Here is an 18,387-nt window from a genome sequence, read left to right on the forward strand (position 1 = left end):
ATAATGGCATAAAATGAGCAGTCTTAAAGAAGAAAATGCAAATAAGATGATTGGTTACTAATTTCATTTATGAGTCAAACAATGCAGCCACATTCTTAAAATGAAAAAGCTTTTCTGAAAATGCCTTTTCATTTGAAATATGGTAACAATTTGCTTCCATACTTCAGAGATCAGCAGGAAACCTTTAAAAACTGATGTTTGCAAAAGTTCTCTATTTAATCTGTTTACAAAGAATAACAGAAATAAAGATGTCGAAAGGTGGTGGAGATGAACAACCCAGTCTCATGGGAAAATGTACCCCCACTACGTTGGTCCACACTGCAAAACGTAGTGGAGGTACATTAATGGCCATTTTTTTGTGGTACTGTTACATTTCTTCTGCCTATACGCTTTCTATTGTTTTACATCCTAGTCACGTGACTTTCAAGATTCCAGCTGGGAGAAGAAAAAAATATATATAGATGGCCGACATTCGCTCATTTTTTTGTTGAAGGATTAATAACTTGAGTTTGTTTTTGCATTAAAATGAGTTTTGATTACATTTCTAGTGAGAAATGTATAGTTCGTTGCCAGAATATTTACTCAGGGAATTATCTTGAAAAATTTTTGCAAGAAACGAACAAGCAAGTGAATATGTACATTCCCTGAGTAAATATTCTGGCAACAAACTATACATTTCTCACTTGAAATGTAATCAAAACTCATTTTAATGCAAAAACAAACTCAAGTTATTAATCCTTCCACAAAAAAATGAGCGAATGTCGGCCATCTATATATATTTTTTTCTTCTCCCAGCTGGAATCTTGAAAGTCACGTGACTAGGACGTAAAACAATAGAAAGCGTATAGGCAGAAGAAACGTAACAGTACCACAAAAAAATGGCCATTAATGTACCTCCACTACGTTTTGCAGTGTGGACCAACGTAGTGGGGGTACATTTTCCCATGAGACTGGGTTGAGATGAACAACAAAGAACTTGCAGCTCTAATTATGGTAAAGTTTCTCCACCAAGTTACTGCTGTGAATAGGAAGCGAAATTTTAGAAAGGAAAAAAACAACTTTCCTTTCATTTTCTTCATGCACTACATTTTGACAGTATGTCCTAAAATGCTATTAAACATCAAAGTTAACAAGGATTACATATTAAATGTTGCAGAGTAGTAGTTTTTGTGCTGCAAGTATTTTATAAATAGCTCAGAAAGCTGCAGAGAGAAGACAGCCACATTTCTTCATTCATTGCTGCACTTTTTAACCTTGTTTAAATAGGAAACACAAGCTTAGCAGCTTTTCAGATCTTATCGCTGGACATGATGACAGTCACCTCCAATCACATCCGTCCACACTGCAGGTCCGAATCTGTAACCAGGCAGAAAAAAAAACATTCCCCCAGTCTAAAAATACCACCCCCACCTCTAATTTCCTCCAGCTGCAGCTCGATGGGCCCCGTTCCCGGACAGACCCCACCAGAGCTGGGTGGGGTGGGGGGGTCTCCTGAGGGAGGTGGGGAAAACAAAACATGAGCTCTGGAATCAGCGGCGAGTGTTTGACAGTCATGGAAAATGAGCCACTGCGTTAAAACTGGTGATTAAATTTAGGACCCTGGGGGCCACAGGGGTCTGGACGGGGCCAGACACCTTGGAGTCAGTAGTGTTAGTCATAACACACACACACTGCGGCTGCGCTCGGTGACTCAGCAGGATGGCCATCTAAAGGCATCTATAAGGTCCTCGCTGTCCATGCCTGATGCCACCCCCGCCCTACATGGCCAGCTGCAGTCCCCCGTCGACCACCAGCACCTGTCCTGTGACGTAGGAAGCCTCCAACAGGAAGAGGGCGGCCTGGGCTATCTCCTCCGGCGTGCCAAATCTCCCCAGAGGGATGGAGCGCGCTCTGGCCTCCTCCCTCAGGCCCGCCGTCATGTCGGTGTGGATGAAACCTAAAGAGCAAGGAGGAACGGGATGACAGAGAACAGGAAAAGGGTAAAACATGCATAGAGAGTGTTTCTGTGATGTACCTGGAGCCAGCAGGTTAACCCTGATGTTGCGGGAAGCGACTTCTTTGGCGAGCGAGCGAGTGAAGCCTTCTAAACCAGCTTTACTGGCGCTGTACGCGCACTGGCCAGCGTTCCCTTTCAGGCCCACTACAGAGCCTACAGAACCAGAGACATCACAACAACAATGATCCTTCCTTTCCAAAACACATTTTAGAGGTTTTATCTAATCTTACTCTCTTTAAATCTGTAAACTATAATTATTATCATTATGATATTAATGATCAGCAACCTGCCTTTCTATAAACTATTGTTTTAAGGTGATTTAAAGGGTAAACAATCGGACTTTGCTGCCATCTGGTGTCTAAACTGCTAACAGCAGACGGTACCTATATTAACAATGGCTGCTCCCTGGGTGCGCAGCATGCTGCGCAAAGCAGCCCTGCAGGTCAGCATGGAGCCCAGCAGGTTGGTGTGAAGCACAGCCACCATGTCTTCAGGCCTCATCCTCAGCAGCAGAGCGTCCCTGAAGACAGAAAGAGACACAATATTGGCCACTTGTTTTCCTTACAGGGCAGAACTTGAAGTTTTCCTAAAACTTTTAGGGTGGAGTGAGGAGGAATTTGTTCAGTGCTCTCATCTCACAAGTTTTCTAAAGGTTTTAGATCTGAGGGCTGACCCACGGTGCCATGATGGCTAAAGGCCATTACACACCAAATCTGATTTTGCATCTGATCTGATAGAAAATTGTGTGTTCATTAAAGGAATAGTACACCCAAAACATGATTAGCCTTCATTTTCTACTCACCCCCATGCTGAACAACACTCTGGATTACTTTTTTGATATCTCAAATGCATCTGGAGATCTGGGAGGCTTCTTGCTGTCTGCTGACATTCAAATAATGGAGGTCTATGGCGCCCGAGGCAGAAAGGTTCATAAAAGTCCACAAAAAACATGTCAATATTCCTCCATACTGCTCGTCCAATGTATTCCAAGTGTCCTGAGTGGGTAGCGTCCATAATTTACTCGAAACAAAGTCATTTAGAATGTTTTTAGAGCATAAACAGTAGTGTATAGGATTTCCTAAAAGCGTGTTCACGAGCCTACAGAAACCGCGGCAGACCAAACGAGATGAAAGTGCGCATTCAGCTCGGCAAAGAACTCATGCTCTTCCTCAACACTGAAGTCCTCAGACATTTTTCTTTCGTTGTTTCTTTCTTTGCACAGGTAAACAGCACATTTCTTCTTCTACGCTTGCATTATCGGCAGAGCAGACGCTGAATGCGCACTTTCATCTGGTTTGGTCTGCCGGCTTCCGTAGCGTCGTGAACGCGCTTTTAGGAAATCCTATACACTACTGTTTATGCTCTAAAAACATTCTAAATGACTTCGTTTCGAGTAAATTATGGACGCTACCCACTCAGGACACTTGGAATACATTGGACGAGCAGTATGGAGGAATATTGACACGTTTTTTGTGGACTTTTATGGACCTTTCTGTCTCGGTCACCATAGACCTCCATTATTTGAATGTCAGCAGACAGCAAGAAGCCTCCCAGATCTCCAGATGCATTTGAGATATCAAAAAAGTACTCCAGAGTGTTGTTCAGCATGGGGGTGAGTAGAAAATGAAGGCTAATAATGTTTTGGGTGTACTATTCCTTTAAGAGTCAATGGGGACGATCACACCCGCCATGATTTTCTGCAAGACGGCCTTGGTAGCTCCGACTGAGATAAACCCCAGGTCTACTTTAGTTGGAGTACGCAGCAATTCAGCTGTAACTTCATAGGTCTGATAGGATGAGAGACGAGTTTACAGAACAAAACAAAACAGTCATAGTCTTTGAGCCTTGCAAAAAACTAAATAATGAGGGGCAGACAGCAGGTAAGCGAACAGCATCACTCTCCACTCTTTATGAAGAAAAAAGAATAACAAAACTTCTATAAACTTCACCGATCTCTCTCTGGGAGGCCAGGGGTTACACATTTAAAATCAGATCAAATCAGAACCTAATAAAGAAAATAATTAACCCGTAAAGGTCCGGAGACAATTTTAATTATAATCCATTACTTTAAAAAGAATTTAACACTGAAATGAAATGAGGTGTTTATGCATCCATGTTATATATTGAGTCTTTAAATAAAAAAAGATTTTTCCATTTTTAAATCTAAAGTGTTTATGAAGTAGAGAACAACAATCTTTCAGTTTGGAATGTAGACGGTGTCCTGATTCACATATTTTATAAAACACCTGAACTGACTTTTTTGTTCTTTTTTCTGGCTTAATGAGAGCAGTGGGCTTTATGCTGCCCTGCAAGGATTTTAAACCTGGGTTTGAATGGAGACAAAGCCATTCTCAAGCATATATCAAGGTGCTCATTTTCAGCCTGGATAGATATTTATTTTTGATTCTGTTCATGGTGGAGAATCCTGCGTCACAGCAGCAGGTTGAGCCAAACATCCTCTAAATGTGCAGGGTCAACTTTGAGCACCATTTCACTTTTCTGTCCCCAGTTCACTGCGGTTCTTCCAGCAGTCCACACTTTCTCTGCTCTCTTTTTCTCATCGTCTCCTTCTTTCCCATTGCCCGGCTTGCCACAGGTTTGCCTGCTGTCTTTAAAAGTAGCAGCAGCAGCAACCCAGACTGACGGCTCATTTGCTAATTTATATCATGCCAGGTCTGGATTAGCCAGCAGTTGGGTCCAGATCCGGACCCTGGTCTGCTAATGACAGTGACTCTGCTTTAGGCTATAGCTGTGCAGGTGTCTTTTTTTTTTCTTTTCAAAATCTGTCCAAGTCAAATGTGGGAACTTGTCATTTTTGTGGCACAGAGACAGAATCAAAAATAATTTGTGCAGATCTGCCCAACCTGCTTAATCTGAGCTTCTCTATACTCAGTCAGTGTAACATGGAATAAAAATCAGATCTGAGATTTAAAAGTCTTGTAACCGGTGTGATCAGCCTTAAAAGAGCTCCCAGCACCTTTGGGGACAAAACAGACCCGCAGCATCATTGTTCCTCCACCGAGCATAACCTTTTCCACATCTATATCTCTTGTTACAGTGATGAGTGTCAATGTCAAACTTAGTGTGATCAGGAAATCCCTGAGTTCTGGTAAAAGTTCTGGTAAAAGTTCTGGTAGAGTTTATTTGTTAAAAAAATAGGTTTTTATCCTTGATTTACAGGAACGTAGGGTTTCAGCTGTTGTTCAGTCTTCTTGGAGATGATTCCAGATTAGTGAAGCATCTATTTATTACCTTACTTGAACTGTTTGTACCATTTCTGGTACCTTTTGTGAATCATTTCATGATAAAATCTGTGAAAGGTTCTATATCAATAAAATTTAATCTTCTTGTTAATAAGAGCTGAACGCTGCTTGACGTAGACCTAACGGAAAAGGCTCCAAACATCTGCTCAGTACCTGGATGGTTAATGATGGTTGTTAGTCAATAATAGGTAGATACTGGTATCAACATCAGTATCAATCAAAGTTATTTGTCAGGTTATTTGTTATTAATGAAGTATAAGGAAATATAAATGTCATTGTTAACAGCAATAATATATTAGATACTGATACAGCCGAAATGTTGTAATATTATTAAAGTGCCGACATAAACCTCATTCTGTTCAGTTTTAGACTTTAACCACTGCTCTGTCTGCAAATAGAGGCTCTATAAGGGAAACATTTATGTCCTGAAACTTGAACAATAGCTTCTCTAGTATTTTCTATTGATTTAGATGGGTTTCCCTTCTGTCGCCCACCTGTTGATGCCTGCAGAGTTCACAAGGTAGGAGATGTTTCCACACGTCTTCTGGATTCTTTCAAAGGTTTCCTGCACCTGCTGCTCCTTGGAGACGTCACAGCTGAAGGCCTGGTGGTCAGCTGAGAAGATATGACACCGAATAAAATTGCTGCCCACTCAAAATGAACACATAGCCATTCATTTCTAAACCAAAGAACAGTAAGAACCCCCCTATGGTCCTAAAGTTGTTGTTACTTTGTTTGGCCAACATTGTTAAGGTTGTCCTGGAAAGTAATAATCTCCCTGGAGTATATCCACCTTCCATAAAAGGAAGCCCCAGATGAGCTCACTTGTGTTTAGGTCTGGATACGCTTGGTCCAATGGCGTGAATATCTGTAAGCAGAGGCTGCAGTTGCTTACAGGCCCAACCCCTCTTATAGGGCTGGATATTTTCACCAAAGTCTTGAATCAATTCGATTTTGATCCCTAGAGTTCTAAATCGATTAATTTTGATTCAATCTGTTTTTACAGTAATGAAAGTGGTTCAACTGTGTTTCAAAATACTTTTGTATTTTTTCCCCTGTCACCTTAAACACAAAATTCAAACTTGTTAATCAGACAGTTTAAACTTGAGATGTGCACAAAACTGTCTCAAAAGTGCAAATTTGTTTGTGAAAAGTGAAAAAGTGAAGCCTCACTCGAGCGAGCAGCCGTGACACAGTGGGGACACAGCAGACATGCATGAGCTGCACTATCTTCACTGAACAAACCATATTTGCAGCGTTGTCTGTAACTACAAGGTGTTTTCTGGTCAGCCCACATTTGTTAATGTCTTCAGTCAACCTATTGGCTATAGTTGCAGCTGTCAGACTTGAAGTCATCTTGAGTGCATCTTTCCTGCTCATTTGAATGTAAACGTCATTATAAAACTAATCAATCTCATTCCCTAGACATCGATTTAGCAAAAATGTAAAGGAATCGATTCAAAATCGATTTTTTTTACCCAGGCCTACCCTCTTAGAAAAATTCCTCTTAAACCCACCTGATCCTGAAGTGACTGTCAGCACCGGACCGTATTTATACCGCAGCACATGCCAGACTTCCACATGATGGTGAGCCGTTTAAACACCAACAGAAAGCAGACAGTGGTACTTTTAATTACTATGTTAATAACTGTATAGTTCATTAGAGGGTTGGTAAAAAATACACTCATATGTTTCAAACCACAATAAAGATCTTAAAAGAACAATGTAACTGAGTATTTTATTTTTTACACTACGACTTGGAATTATGGGTAACCCAGAGCGTAGAACATGTTAGCGGCAATTAATACCAAGAAGAGGTACTTAAGCGGATTCCAGAAAAGAAAAAGTAAAGAAGAGCCGCTGGAAGAATGGAAAAGACTTCCCAAAATAAACACGTTCTTTCAGAACCGGGATGATCGATAAGCATCTCCCTGAAATTAGTTTTTGGAAATTGGGATGTCTGTAACATGTGGTGGTGCACTGTCACCAATGGTTCCATTCAAAGGTGCGCAGTCACTATTTTTCCATGTGTCATGTGTGATCATATACTGACAATTGCATGATTGTATCTTGATGGTTGATTTATGGAACTGTCGCCGTATCCTGAACCTTTATCATATGGGGCCTCCCAGATCATGTTGCTTATGGGAACTATTATTGTGTCGTTATTGGCCTGGTCGGGGTGTTGGTCGTCTTGGATCAATGTCTAGAGTTGTTACCATGTTGGAATACTGACCTGTGCTCCAGTTTCAAAAGAAAAGGGACAATGTTCTGCTTTCTGCAGCTCACATGTGCAACAAGTGCTCATGCAGTCCAAAAACATGATACTCCCACCACCATGCTTGACTGTTAGACCACATGATGTGTTTCCAATAATCCATGTCCTTAATCTGCGTGTTTCCAGCTAACTCTCTTCTTTGGAGGACACAGCTGCTGACCTGATTGATTCAGTGTGCAGAGTATTTCCTGAGGCTGAAACATTTAACCTGTGCAGCCATGTACAGAAAACAGCCTCAGAGTGTGACCCTGAGCACGTGCAATCAAAGTCAATGTTATTAGTCTCATATCTTCACTGCTGACCCGCGAAAAGATCAAATATTTACACAAATAAGTAAATGAATCAAAGTGTCCATTCTGATTATTCAACAGCACCTCCATGTAGTGAAGCCACTGCAGCCTGAGCTGCCTCCTGGTTCCTGGAGACCACCGCTACCCTGCAGCCCCTCTCTGCCAGCAGGCGGGACACAGCCTCCCCAATCCCCCTGGAGCCTCCGCAAACCACCGCCAGCCTGGACATGGTCCTTCAGGAGAGGACACAGTTCCACGAGTTCAACAAAGGTTTGAATGTTTAACCTTTTAAAACCTTCGCATATTTCTTATTTACAACACCTTCGACCTAAAGCTGGATCTTACCTGTTTATTTCTTCTGTTAAACCTGGTTTACCTGCATTTGCAGAATAAGGTGCGAGCTGAGAATAATCCTGGATCTGACAGCATGGACGCCGCCATGTTTGTTTATACACTTCTCACGTTCGGCCAGCAGAGGGCACTGTCCACTCACTTTCAATTCAATTCAATTCAGTTTATTTATATAGCGCCAAATTCACAACACATGTCATCTCAAGGCACTTTACAGTTCAACCAGATCATACAGTCAAATTGATACAAAGTTTTCTATCTAAGGAAAACCAGTTGATTGCATTGACTCATTGACTCAAATACAATCCCCCACACTAAGCATGCTTGTAGCGACAGTGGAGAGGAAAAACTCCCTTTTAACAGGAAGAAACCTCCAGCAGAACCAGGCTCAGTGTGAGCGGCCATCTGCCGAGGCCGACTGGGGTTCAAGGAGACAGAAGCAGAGATACAAAAAGCAGCTGTAAAAGGCGGCCCCGTCCAGGAAACACACAGCCAGGCAGACGAGCTCCAAGGCAGCTCCCATGCCAGAGGACGAAGAGAGCACATCCACTCAGTCACGGTCAGAGAAACAGGACCACACTGGAAAACAGGCCGATCTCCAACATCTATTAACAAGGGTGTTGATAGAAGCAGCACAGCTGATGTTTTTTTCCAGGATGACGTCACAGCCAAACAGGAACAGACGAGGCAAAGCTACTCTGAGGAAAAGCAGAGAGAGCAGAAGGTTAGAGATTGAACTAACAGATTCTGCAGAATAGGAGAACAGAGAGAAAATGAAGCAGAATGATGAAATGGGGGTCCCTATGTCCTCCAAAAGTCTAAGCCTATAGCAGCATAACTATAGAGATAGCTCAGGATAACCTGAGCCACCCTAACTATAAGCTTTATCAAAAATGAAAGTTTTAAGCCTAGCCTTAAAAGTAGACAGGGTGTCTGCCTCACGGACTAAAACTGGTAGTTGGTTCCACAGGAGAGGAGCCTGATAACTAAAAGATCTGCCTCCCATTCTACTTTTAGAAATTCTAGGAACCACTAGTAAACCTGCAGATTGAGAGCGAAGTGCTCTGTTAGGAACATAAGGAACAATCAGATCTCTGATATAAGATGGAGCTTGGCCATTTAAGGCTTTATATGTGAGAAGGAGGATTTTAAATTCTATTCTTGATTTAACAGGAAGCCAATGAAGAGAAGCCAGGATAGGAGAGATATGATCTCTCTTTTTCATTTTCATTAGAACTCTGGCTGCAGCATTTTGGATCAGCTGAAGGCTTTTAACTACAGTTTGTGGACTTCCTGATAGTAAAGAATTACAATAGTCCAGCCTTGAAGTAACAAATGCATGGACTAGTTTCTCAGCATCACCCCTGGACAGGATATTTCTAATTTTTGCAATGTTCCTCAGATGAAAGAAGGAAATTCTAGAAACCTCTTTGATATGGGATTTAAATGACAGGTCCTGATCAAAAATAACACCAAGATTTTTTACTTTATTATCTGAAATCAGTTTAATCCCATCCAAATGAAGTGACTGGCTAATCAGTTTCTTTTTCAGAGACTCTGGTCCAAAGACTATAACTTCTGTTTTGTCTGCATTCAGAAGCAGAAAGTTAAGAGTCATCCAGGTTTTTATGTCTTCAAGACATGCCTGTAATCTATGTAATGGGTTAGCTTCATCTGGATTTATAGACAGATATAGCTGGGTATCATCAGCATAACAGTGGAAATTAATCCCATGCTGTCTAATAATTCTACCAATTGGGAGCATGTATAAAGTAAAGAGAATTGGTCCTAGCACTGATCCCTGTGGTACTCCACAGGTAACCTTTGAGCGTGTTGAAGATCTATCATTAACATGAACAAACTGAATTCGATCAGATAGATAAGATTTAAACCAGTCTAGTGCTGTTCCTTTAATTCCAACAAAATATTCAAGTCTTTCTAAAAGAATATTATGGTCAACTGTATCAAATGCAGCACTAAGATCCAACAGGACGAGCACAGATACAAGTCCATTATCTGAGGCCATGAGAATATCATTAGTGACTTTCACCAGAGCTGTTTCAGTGCTATGATGAGCTCTAAAGCCAGACTGAAACTCTTCAAAAAGTTCATTATGGTGGAAGTGATCGCAAACTTGTTTGGCAACTACTTTCTCAAGAATTTTGGATAAGAAAGGAAGATTGGATATAGGTCTATAATTGACCAAGTCATCTGGGTCAAGAGACGGTTTCTTAAGCAGAGGTTTAATTACAGCAATCTTAAAAGCTTTAGGTACATATCCCTGTAACAGAGATAGATTAATCACATCTAAAATGGAGGAGGAGATCAAAGGGAATACCTCCTTAAATAACCTGGTTGGAACTGGATCTAACATACAAGTTGAAGGCTTAGATGAAGACAATAATTTTGCTAATTCAGAGAGTTCAACTGGATCAAAGCAGTCTAAACCCGGTTCAGATTCCATGACTACCTCAGGTACAATCGCGGATCGAGGAGTGCTTATGATCTTATTTTTAATAAGATCAATCTTATTTATAAAGAATCCCATAAAATCATTGCTGCTAAGAGCAGGTGGAATGGACGGTTCAACAGAGCTATGGCTCTGGGTGAGTTTGGCAACTGTATTAAAAAGAAATCTAGGATTATTCTTATTCTCCTCTATTAATGAGGAGAAGTATGCTGCTCTTGCTTTACAAAGGGTCCTCTTATACAGCAGTAAACCATTTTTCCAGACTAGGAAGGACTCTCGCAGGCCTGTGGAGCGATATTTTCTCTCCAGTTTCCTAGCATTTTGCTTCAAAGTACGCAGCTCTGCATTAAACCAAGGAGCAAGCTTTCTATTTTTAACGGTTTTCATTTTCAAAGGAGCTGCGTTGTCTAAGGCAATACGCAGAGAACTAGCAACCCCATCAACAAAATCATCAACCTGTGAAGGGGAATAAGCTAAGCTTTTGCACTCTGCAGCACTGCTCAGTGACACAGAGCAGAGAGAAAGTGAAGCAGATTCTTTAAAATTTATAACTGCACTATCTGATAAAGATCTACTAAAATTGAACCTTCTTTTGGGGGAGGAGAACTCTGTTAAAGTAATCCTGAAGGTTATTAGAAAGTGGTCAGAGAGGACAGGGTTGTGAGGAAATACTGTTATTTCTTCACATTCTATGCCGTATGTCAGCACAAGATCCAAAGTATGAAGATGAGAATGCGTGGGACTATTCACATTTTGAACAAAGCCAATAGTGTCTAAGATAGCATTAAAGGCTGCTCTTAAGCTATCGCCTTCAATGTCAGCATGGATGTTAAAATCTCCCACTATGATGACCCTGTCAGTATTTAATACCAAATCAGAAAGGAACTCTGAAAACTCATCTAAAAATTCAGAGTAAGGACCTGGTGGACGATACAAAGTTACAAAAAGAAGAGGTTTTCTTGCCTTGAAATTTGGATCAGGGAAATTAAGGGTTAAATGTTCAAAAGAGTTGTAGGTATTAATTGTTTTGGGAGTAATCAGTAAGTCAGACTGGAAGATTGTTGCTACTCCTCCTCCTCGCCCAGAACTTCTGGGGATGTGAAAATTTAAATAGCTTGAAGGAGTTGCCTCATTTATGCTCACATAATCCTCTTGCTGCAGCCAGGTTTCTGTAAGGCAAAACAAGTCAATGTGATTATCACAAATCAAGTCATTAACTAGTAGACTTTTAGAGGAAAGCGATCTTATGTTAAACAGACCGCATTTAATTGTTTTAACTTTTTCCCCAATTGGAGTTATTTTGATTTTAATTAGATTATCATGATTTACTCCTTTGGGAATCTTTGCTAATTTATTAGATTTTGGTCGTGGGCAAGACACTGTCTGGATGGAGTAAAGAGTGGGTAACAGTAGAGAAGCTGCAGAGATGTGTGTTAAACTACAACTCTGCTTCCTGGTCTGCACCCTGGGTGGTCAGGGTTTTGGAGGACTAATAAATGTGGCCAGATTCCTAGAAAGAAGAGCTGCACCATCCAAAGTGGGATGGATGCCGTCTCTCCGAATCAGACCAGGCTTTCCCCAAAAGGATTGCCAATTATTAATGTAGCCCACGTTGTTTTCAGGGCACCACCTAGACAACCAGCGGTTGAATGACGACATGCGGCTAAACATGTCATCACTGGTCAGATCAGGGAGGGGACCAGAGAAAATTACGGAGTCCGACATTTTTTTGGCAAACTTACACACCGAAGCAACACTAATTTTAGTGACCTCCGATCGGCGTAACCGGGTGTCATTACCACCAGCGTGAATAACAATCTTACTGTATTTAACCTTATCCTTAGCCAGTAGTTTCAGGTAGGATTTGATGTCGCCCGTTCTGGCCCCCGGCAAACATTTGACTATGGTCCCTGGTGTCTCTAATGCCACGTTTCTGACTATGGAGCTGCCAATCACCAGAGTGGGCTTCTCAGTGGGTGTGTCACTGAGTGGGGAAAACCGGTTAGAAACGTGAACGGGTTGGTGGTGACCAGTGGGCAGAGATCCACGACGACGCTTTCTGCGTACAGTTACCCAATCGCCTGGCTGCTCAGGCACTTTTGGAGGACAGCTACGTGGGGGGCCTACTTCAACAGCCTGAAGCCTGGATTCTAACTCTGACACCCTCGCCTCCAAAGCTACAAAAATACTACACTTATTACACATCCCATTATCACTAAAGGAGGCAGAGGAATAACTGAACATCTGACACAGAGAGCAGGAGAGAGGAGAGGAAGAAGGAAGAGTTGGAAAAGAGTCAAGGGAGGGAGAGAGAGAAGCCATAGCAATGCTAAGCTAGCGCTAGCCTAGGCTAGCTACTTCTTGCTATCAGAAATAAAACCGTGTGAAACTGACAAGTGCTCAGTAGAAAAGTGCAGCAGAAGGTGCTATGTTTTAAAGTAGTCAGTTAGAGTTACTTAGATACAGAGATATCACAGAGAAAATAACTTAACTTCAGATGGAGATCCTCTGAACAGCTGCACACTCAGTTGCACACTCAGTTAATCCAAACAGGAAGTGAACAGGTCCAAACAGGACTTTCTGGGGGAAAAGTTTGTTTCTAATCATATTTTCATGTGACCTTCATTCATATTTCTTTTATTTGGGGTTAAACTTTGCAGGAAAGCTTGTCATTGTTTTTATAACAGTATCTTTAAACTATTTGTCTCTAAATTGTGTTGGATTCATATTCATATACATATTCTCTATAGAATACAAAGCTATGAATTTCCAAACTGCAAAAATATATATAATAATAATAATATAACAAATCCAGCGGTGGTTATATTGTCACTTCACAATCGCAAACGTAATCTATTTTTATTTTATGTGATATTCACTAGGAGTTATATAATAGGAATTAAAATTAAAATCATAGAACTTTACTTTTCAAATAGAATAAACATGTGACAAGTTTGTGCATTTTGTTCAATCATATTTCTCTAAAAGGGCATAAGATAGAATTAAACTTCAGTTTCCTAATAGTTACCTATGTAGTGACCATAGAACACCAGCGAACGAACAGCCTGATGGACGACCAATAATACAGCAGACAGGTCAGAGGGCAGCAGAGAAGCATACAGCAGAGTTAGGTTATGAAACAATAAAGCTTTCTTTTTAATAACTCAAAGAGCTCTGTTCAGGTTGTTATTGTAAAGAGAATGAGGAAAAAATGTCAACCTTAAACTGATTAGGGCTGCAACTTACAATTATTTAGTATTTCAGTAAATTTCTTGATCATTTTTAAATGGCCTGTACTTATATAGCACTTTTTTTTGTATCTCTTCTGCCGATTCCTTGAACCCCAGTCGGCCTCAGCAGATGGCCGCTCACACTGAGCCTGGTTCTGCTGGAGGTTTCTTCCTGTTAAAAGGGAGTTTTTCCTCTCCACTGTTGCTACAAGCATGCTTAGTGTGAGGGATTGGATTTGAGTCAATGAGTCGATGCAGTCAACTGGTTTTCCTTAGATAGAAAACTTTGAATAAACTTGACTGGATGATCTGGTTGAACTGTAAAGTGCCTTGAGATGACATGTGTTGTGAATTTGGCGCTATAGAAATAAACTGAATTGAAAATTAATTTCATGTCAGAGGACTTGACCAAAGCGTTTTACACTACCGTACATTCAGTCATTCACCCATTCACACACACACTGATGGCGGTAAGCTACATTGTAACCACAGCTGCCCCAGGGCTCACTGACAGAAGCGAGGCTGCTGTACATCGGCGCCACCAGTCCCTCCAACCACTATCAGAAGGCAATGCAGGTGAAGTGTCACACACAAGGATACAATGACACCGAAAGCCAGCAGTTGAACCGACAACCCTTCGGTTACAGGGTAAACTCCTACATCCAACGCCACTATCACTCACAAAATTAAAATTCTTCGATTAATAATGAGATAGCAAAAGTTGCCTTAAAAAAGATTTTTTCTACAGAGTTTAAAGCTAAAAGTATGTCAGTTAAATAATTTTGGACAAAGCATATTTACAGATAAGATTCTGTGACAATTACGGCTCTGAGTGGGTTGCTCTTTCAGCTAACGGCACATTTTAGAGTCTCTATACTCCAGTTAACAACTGATTGCTAAATTGGTTGATGTTTATTACAACGTTCAATTAATCAGAATTAATCAGATTCTTGGTGTCAGCCCTACGACTGACAGGCCAGACAGGAAGAGCATTACTCAGAGAAGCACCTCAGAGGCCCCTGGTAACTCTGGAGGAGATGCTGAGCTCAGCAGCTCAGTGGGGAGAATTTGTTAACTGAATACCTGTTTGCAGTTTTCACACAAGTCATGAAGAAAACCCAGGAAACATGTGGAGGAAGGTCCCAGGCTGGGATAAAATATTGTTCAGCTGCCAGATAAAATGCTCTATATGCTTATCCTGGAACACAGCATCACCGCTTTGAGACATGGTGGAGGCAGCATCATGATGTGAAGATTAGATCCAGTGGAAAAAATGGATGAAGGTAAATACAGTAAAAAATCCTGGGAGGTGTTCTGTTAATCTTCGACAGCTCAACAACTAACAGAATTATTTTGATCATTCTGTTATAAATCATGCTAGACTCTCTAAACAATCTCATTGAGCCGAAACTGTTTAGCAGAAAGTAAAGCTCCACATGGAAAAACCACCATGGCCTCTGATGCACAAAAATGAATAATGACTAAAGAATGGGTGGCCTTGCTCACGCCTGGACATCACACCGACTGTCTTCAGGATTTATTTGCTGAGGTTAAATAACATTCACAGCTTGCACACCTATGACCCTGAGCGCCATGAAGTCAATGCTCACTGCAGCAGAATTCAACAAACAGCATGTGCTTTAAGTGTGTCTATTCCTGAACACAGCATTCCTGACTGTAGCCCAGCAGCGGAGGCGGATTGGATTTTTATTCAGGTCACCTGAACACATCGCTCCCCTCTGTCACACCTTTGGGATCTAATGAACCTTGCCATCAGAGCTGTTTGCTTTTCTCAAGTAAACATTCTTACAAAAGAAGTTTTCATTGATTTTCTGAAAATGTTTTCTGGGAGACCGGGAAGCTCCAAGAGGAAATGTTTTGCTTTCTGCTCTCCCCTTTGCCAAATCTTAAGAACTATCAGATGGAGAGCTCTTACAGCAAATACTCCTGCATGAATCTGTCAAAGCAAACAGGATACAAACTTATGGAAATATATGTAATAGAGTCAGGATCTAATGAAAACATATGCACTTTTTCTTATTTCTGCTGTCTTGTGTGCCGTATGTCAGTATAACTTATTGCCATGGTAACCCAGTGGACTGTGTGCAACACGATGACCCCTGTGGGAGCATGTCAGCTCCTTTCAGTGTTTCCCAGCCGAACACACCGGGGGGGGTTCACCTCTGTCTAACAGGCTAGTCATGGAAACAATGACCACATGTGCGGCAGCTCATCCAAACTGTAATCTCTGAGGAAAACACTGCTGCTGTTTGTAGGTGTGAATCTCTACAGATTAGGATTTATAAAGACATGAATATGAGATGGATGCAAAACTCTTACCTGCCTCCGTTCTTATTGGCAGGATGTGCAAAAATGCCTGAACATAGTTTCTTCTTTTTTTGCAGAAGTATAACCTCATGATCCAAATGTCAGAAAAATACAAACCTAAATCAGAGTACGTCTCACAGGACTTGGATTTAGTAGCAAAGCCACTCGTTAGAATGGGAAAGGAAGGAAAACGTGGCATTAAAGTGTTAGGTTTATTCTTTATCCATATTTAAGCAGAGGTGCTTCTCCTAAATCTGTCTAAATGATTTAATAGTTTCTTCAGAGCTAGAAATAAAATTGGTTTGTCATGTAAAGGGCTTTAAAGACTGCAGTTGACAGTTGGGATTATCCAAATAAAAATAAACTGAAACCAAAACTCTGGAAATATCAGCAAAAAAATGATTCATCTAAACTTCTGCCGACAGAATATGAAATATTCTGTCCACAGTCATTTCTGCTCCTACCTCCTTGGGCAAAAATAAATCATTTCAGTTTCAGTTGCAGTAAAAAATAACCCAGATGGAGTCGGTGTGCAGCAAGGGATGTGTACAAATGCACTTTGTGCTCACCGTTATGTACGGTTCAGGATCTGTGATGCTGTGGGCCTGTTTCTCTTCCAGTGTCCCTGAGCTTGTTATAATGCATGGCATCATGGATCAGAGCATTTTAAATAATCAGGTAGACGTACTAGAAATCTGAACATGTGTCATCTAGTGAATCTTAGCTGGATGATGATTCAAACCTTAAATCCAGAAATGGTTCATCAGGTCATCTCAGTCCCCACTAAAATATCTTATTCTTTTCTAGATTTCTATGCTTTTTGTTCATCTTTACCATAAACATGAAATATACTAGATGCTCCTTTTTATTTCAAGTTTGATCCTTTTTGCTCTTGAACCAACGTCACATGAAAAAACAGCACCATTAAAAAAAATACAAAACCTCAGTAAAATACAGAAACTTTTGCCTTTATTGTTATAGAATTTTGTTTTTACAAAATATTCAATTCCCTCTTATGCTTCAGAATATTTCTTTCACATAACAGACATGTGATGAATAATTGGAGCTCAGTTTTACTAGTTTTAGGCATAAACAGACTAATTAAGAGACAGAAAAGAACAAGTAAGTCACCTTGGCATAAAGACGTGATGAAGCAAACGTCTGCTGATGCTCAGAAAGGAATAAATAGACTTACAGTCATTTCAAGAAGCACTTCATGTTTAGAAACTGTGCAGCATATGCATGAAAAAGACAAACGTTGGTAGAATTAGCAATGCTGTGACAGTGCATATGTCAGTACAGGTTTGTGCATCGGTGCCTTTTGGGTAAAATTAAAGGCTAACTAGTGAAATGGGGACGAGAGATCATGAAGACATCAGATTCATTTTATTCAAAAGTGACAGAAAAAAAACAAAGACCCAAACAGTGACATGTACCATGGTTCTCCACATTTCTAACAAATTACAACATATTCCAGCAGTCAGTCACACAATGGTCCCCTTCAATAAACAACCAAAGCAAAAAATACAACAAAAAATTTGAAAACATGTGCTTGAAATGCTGGGTCCTGATTTTAAAAGCCAAATATGGAAATAGTTTAGTTCTAGATGGGCTTCTGATGAAAATACCAACATTTTAAGGAATTCAGATTAAGATACCAAAACGTTGATGGGATGAAGATGCTGAAATGTTATGGGATTCAGATAAAGAAGCCAAGAATATCATGGGATTAAGATGCCAAAAATTTGATGGGATTAAGATAAGATACCAAAAATCTGATATTTAATGGGCTTCAAATGAAGATGCCAAAAATGGTATGGGGTTCAGATAAAGATGCCAAAGATTTGATGGGATTAAAATGAGGATGCCAAAATATTTGATGGGATTAAGATCCAAAACATTTTTATGGGATTAATACAAAGATGCCAAAGATTTCAGAGAAGATATAAAAATGTGATATTTATTGGGCTTCTAAAGGTGCCATGAATTTGATGGGATTAAGATGAGGATGCCAAAAAATTTGATGGGATTAAGATCCAAAACATTTTTATGGGATTCAGATAAAGTTACCAAAGATTTGATGGGATTAAGACGAAGAATCCCAAAAATGTTATGGGATTCAGAAAGATGCAAATAAATTGATAGGATTCAGATAAAGATACCAAAAAATTGATATTTGAT

The 18,387-nt window shown here is 40.4% G+C and overlaps 1 protein-coding gene across 2 annotated transcripts; it reads right to left on the reverse strand.

Moving 5' to 3' along the window:
• Positions 1-915: 915 nt before the first annotated feature.
• Positions 916-8,283, reverse strand: cbr4 (carbonyl reductase 4). 2 transcript variants are annotated; one of them, XM_038279007.1, is made up of 6 exons: positions 8,173-8,283; positions 7,912-8,060; positions 5,754-5,874; positions 2,380-2,516; positions 2,015-2,149; positions 1,758-1,936 (listed from the first exon to the last, which is right to left on the reverse strand). In XM_038279007.1, the coding sequence occupies exons 2-6, from the start codon at positions 8,054-8,056 to the stop codon at positions 1,758-1,760; spliced, it is 717 nt and encodes a 238-aa protein (XP_038134935.1). In that variant the 5' UTR covers positions 8,057-8,060; positions 8,173-8,283. The 2 variants fall into 2 exon arrangements, with proteins under 2 accessions (XP_038134936.1, XP_038134935.1); XM_038279008.1 differs by lacking the exon at positions 8,173-8,283 and having other exon boundaries at positions 916-1,936; positions 7,912-8,056.
• Positions 8,284-18,387: the final 10,104 nt, after the last annotated feature.

This window comes from Cyprinodon tularosa, unplaced genomic scaffold, assembly GCF_016077235.1.
Source record: "Cyprinodon tularosa strain WSP-4 unplaced genomic scaffold, ASM1607723v1 ctg1462, whole genome shotgun sequence".
Lineage (NCBI taxonomy): Eukaryota > Metazoa > Chordata > Actinopteri > Cyprinodontiformes > Cyprinodontidae > Cyprinodon > Cyprinodon tularosa.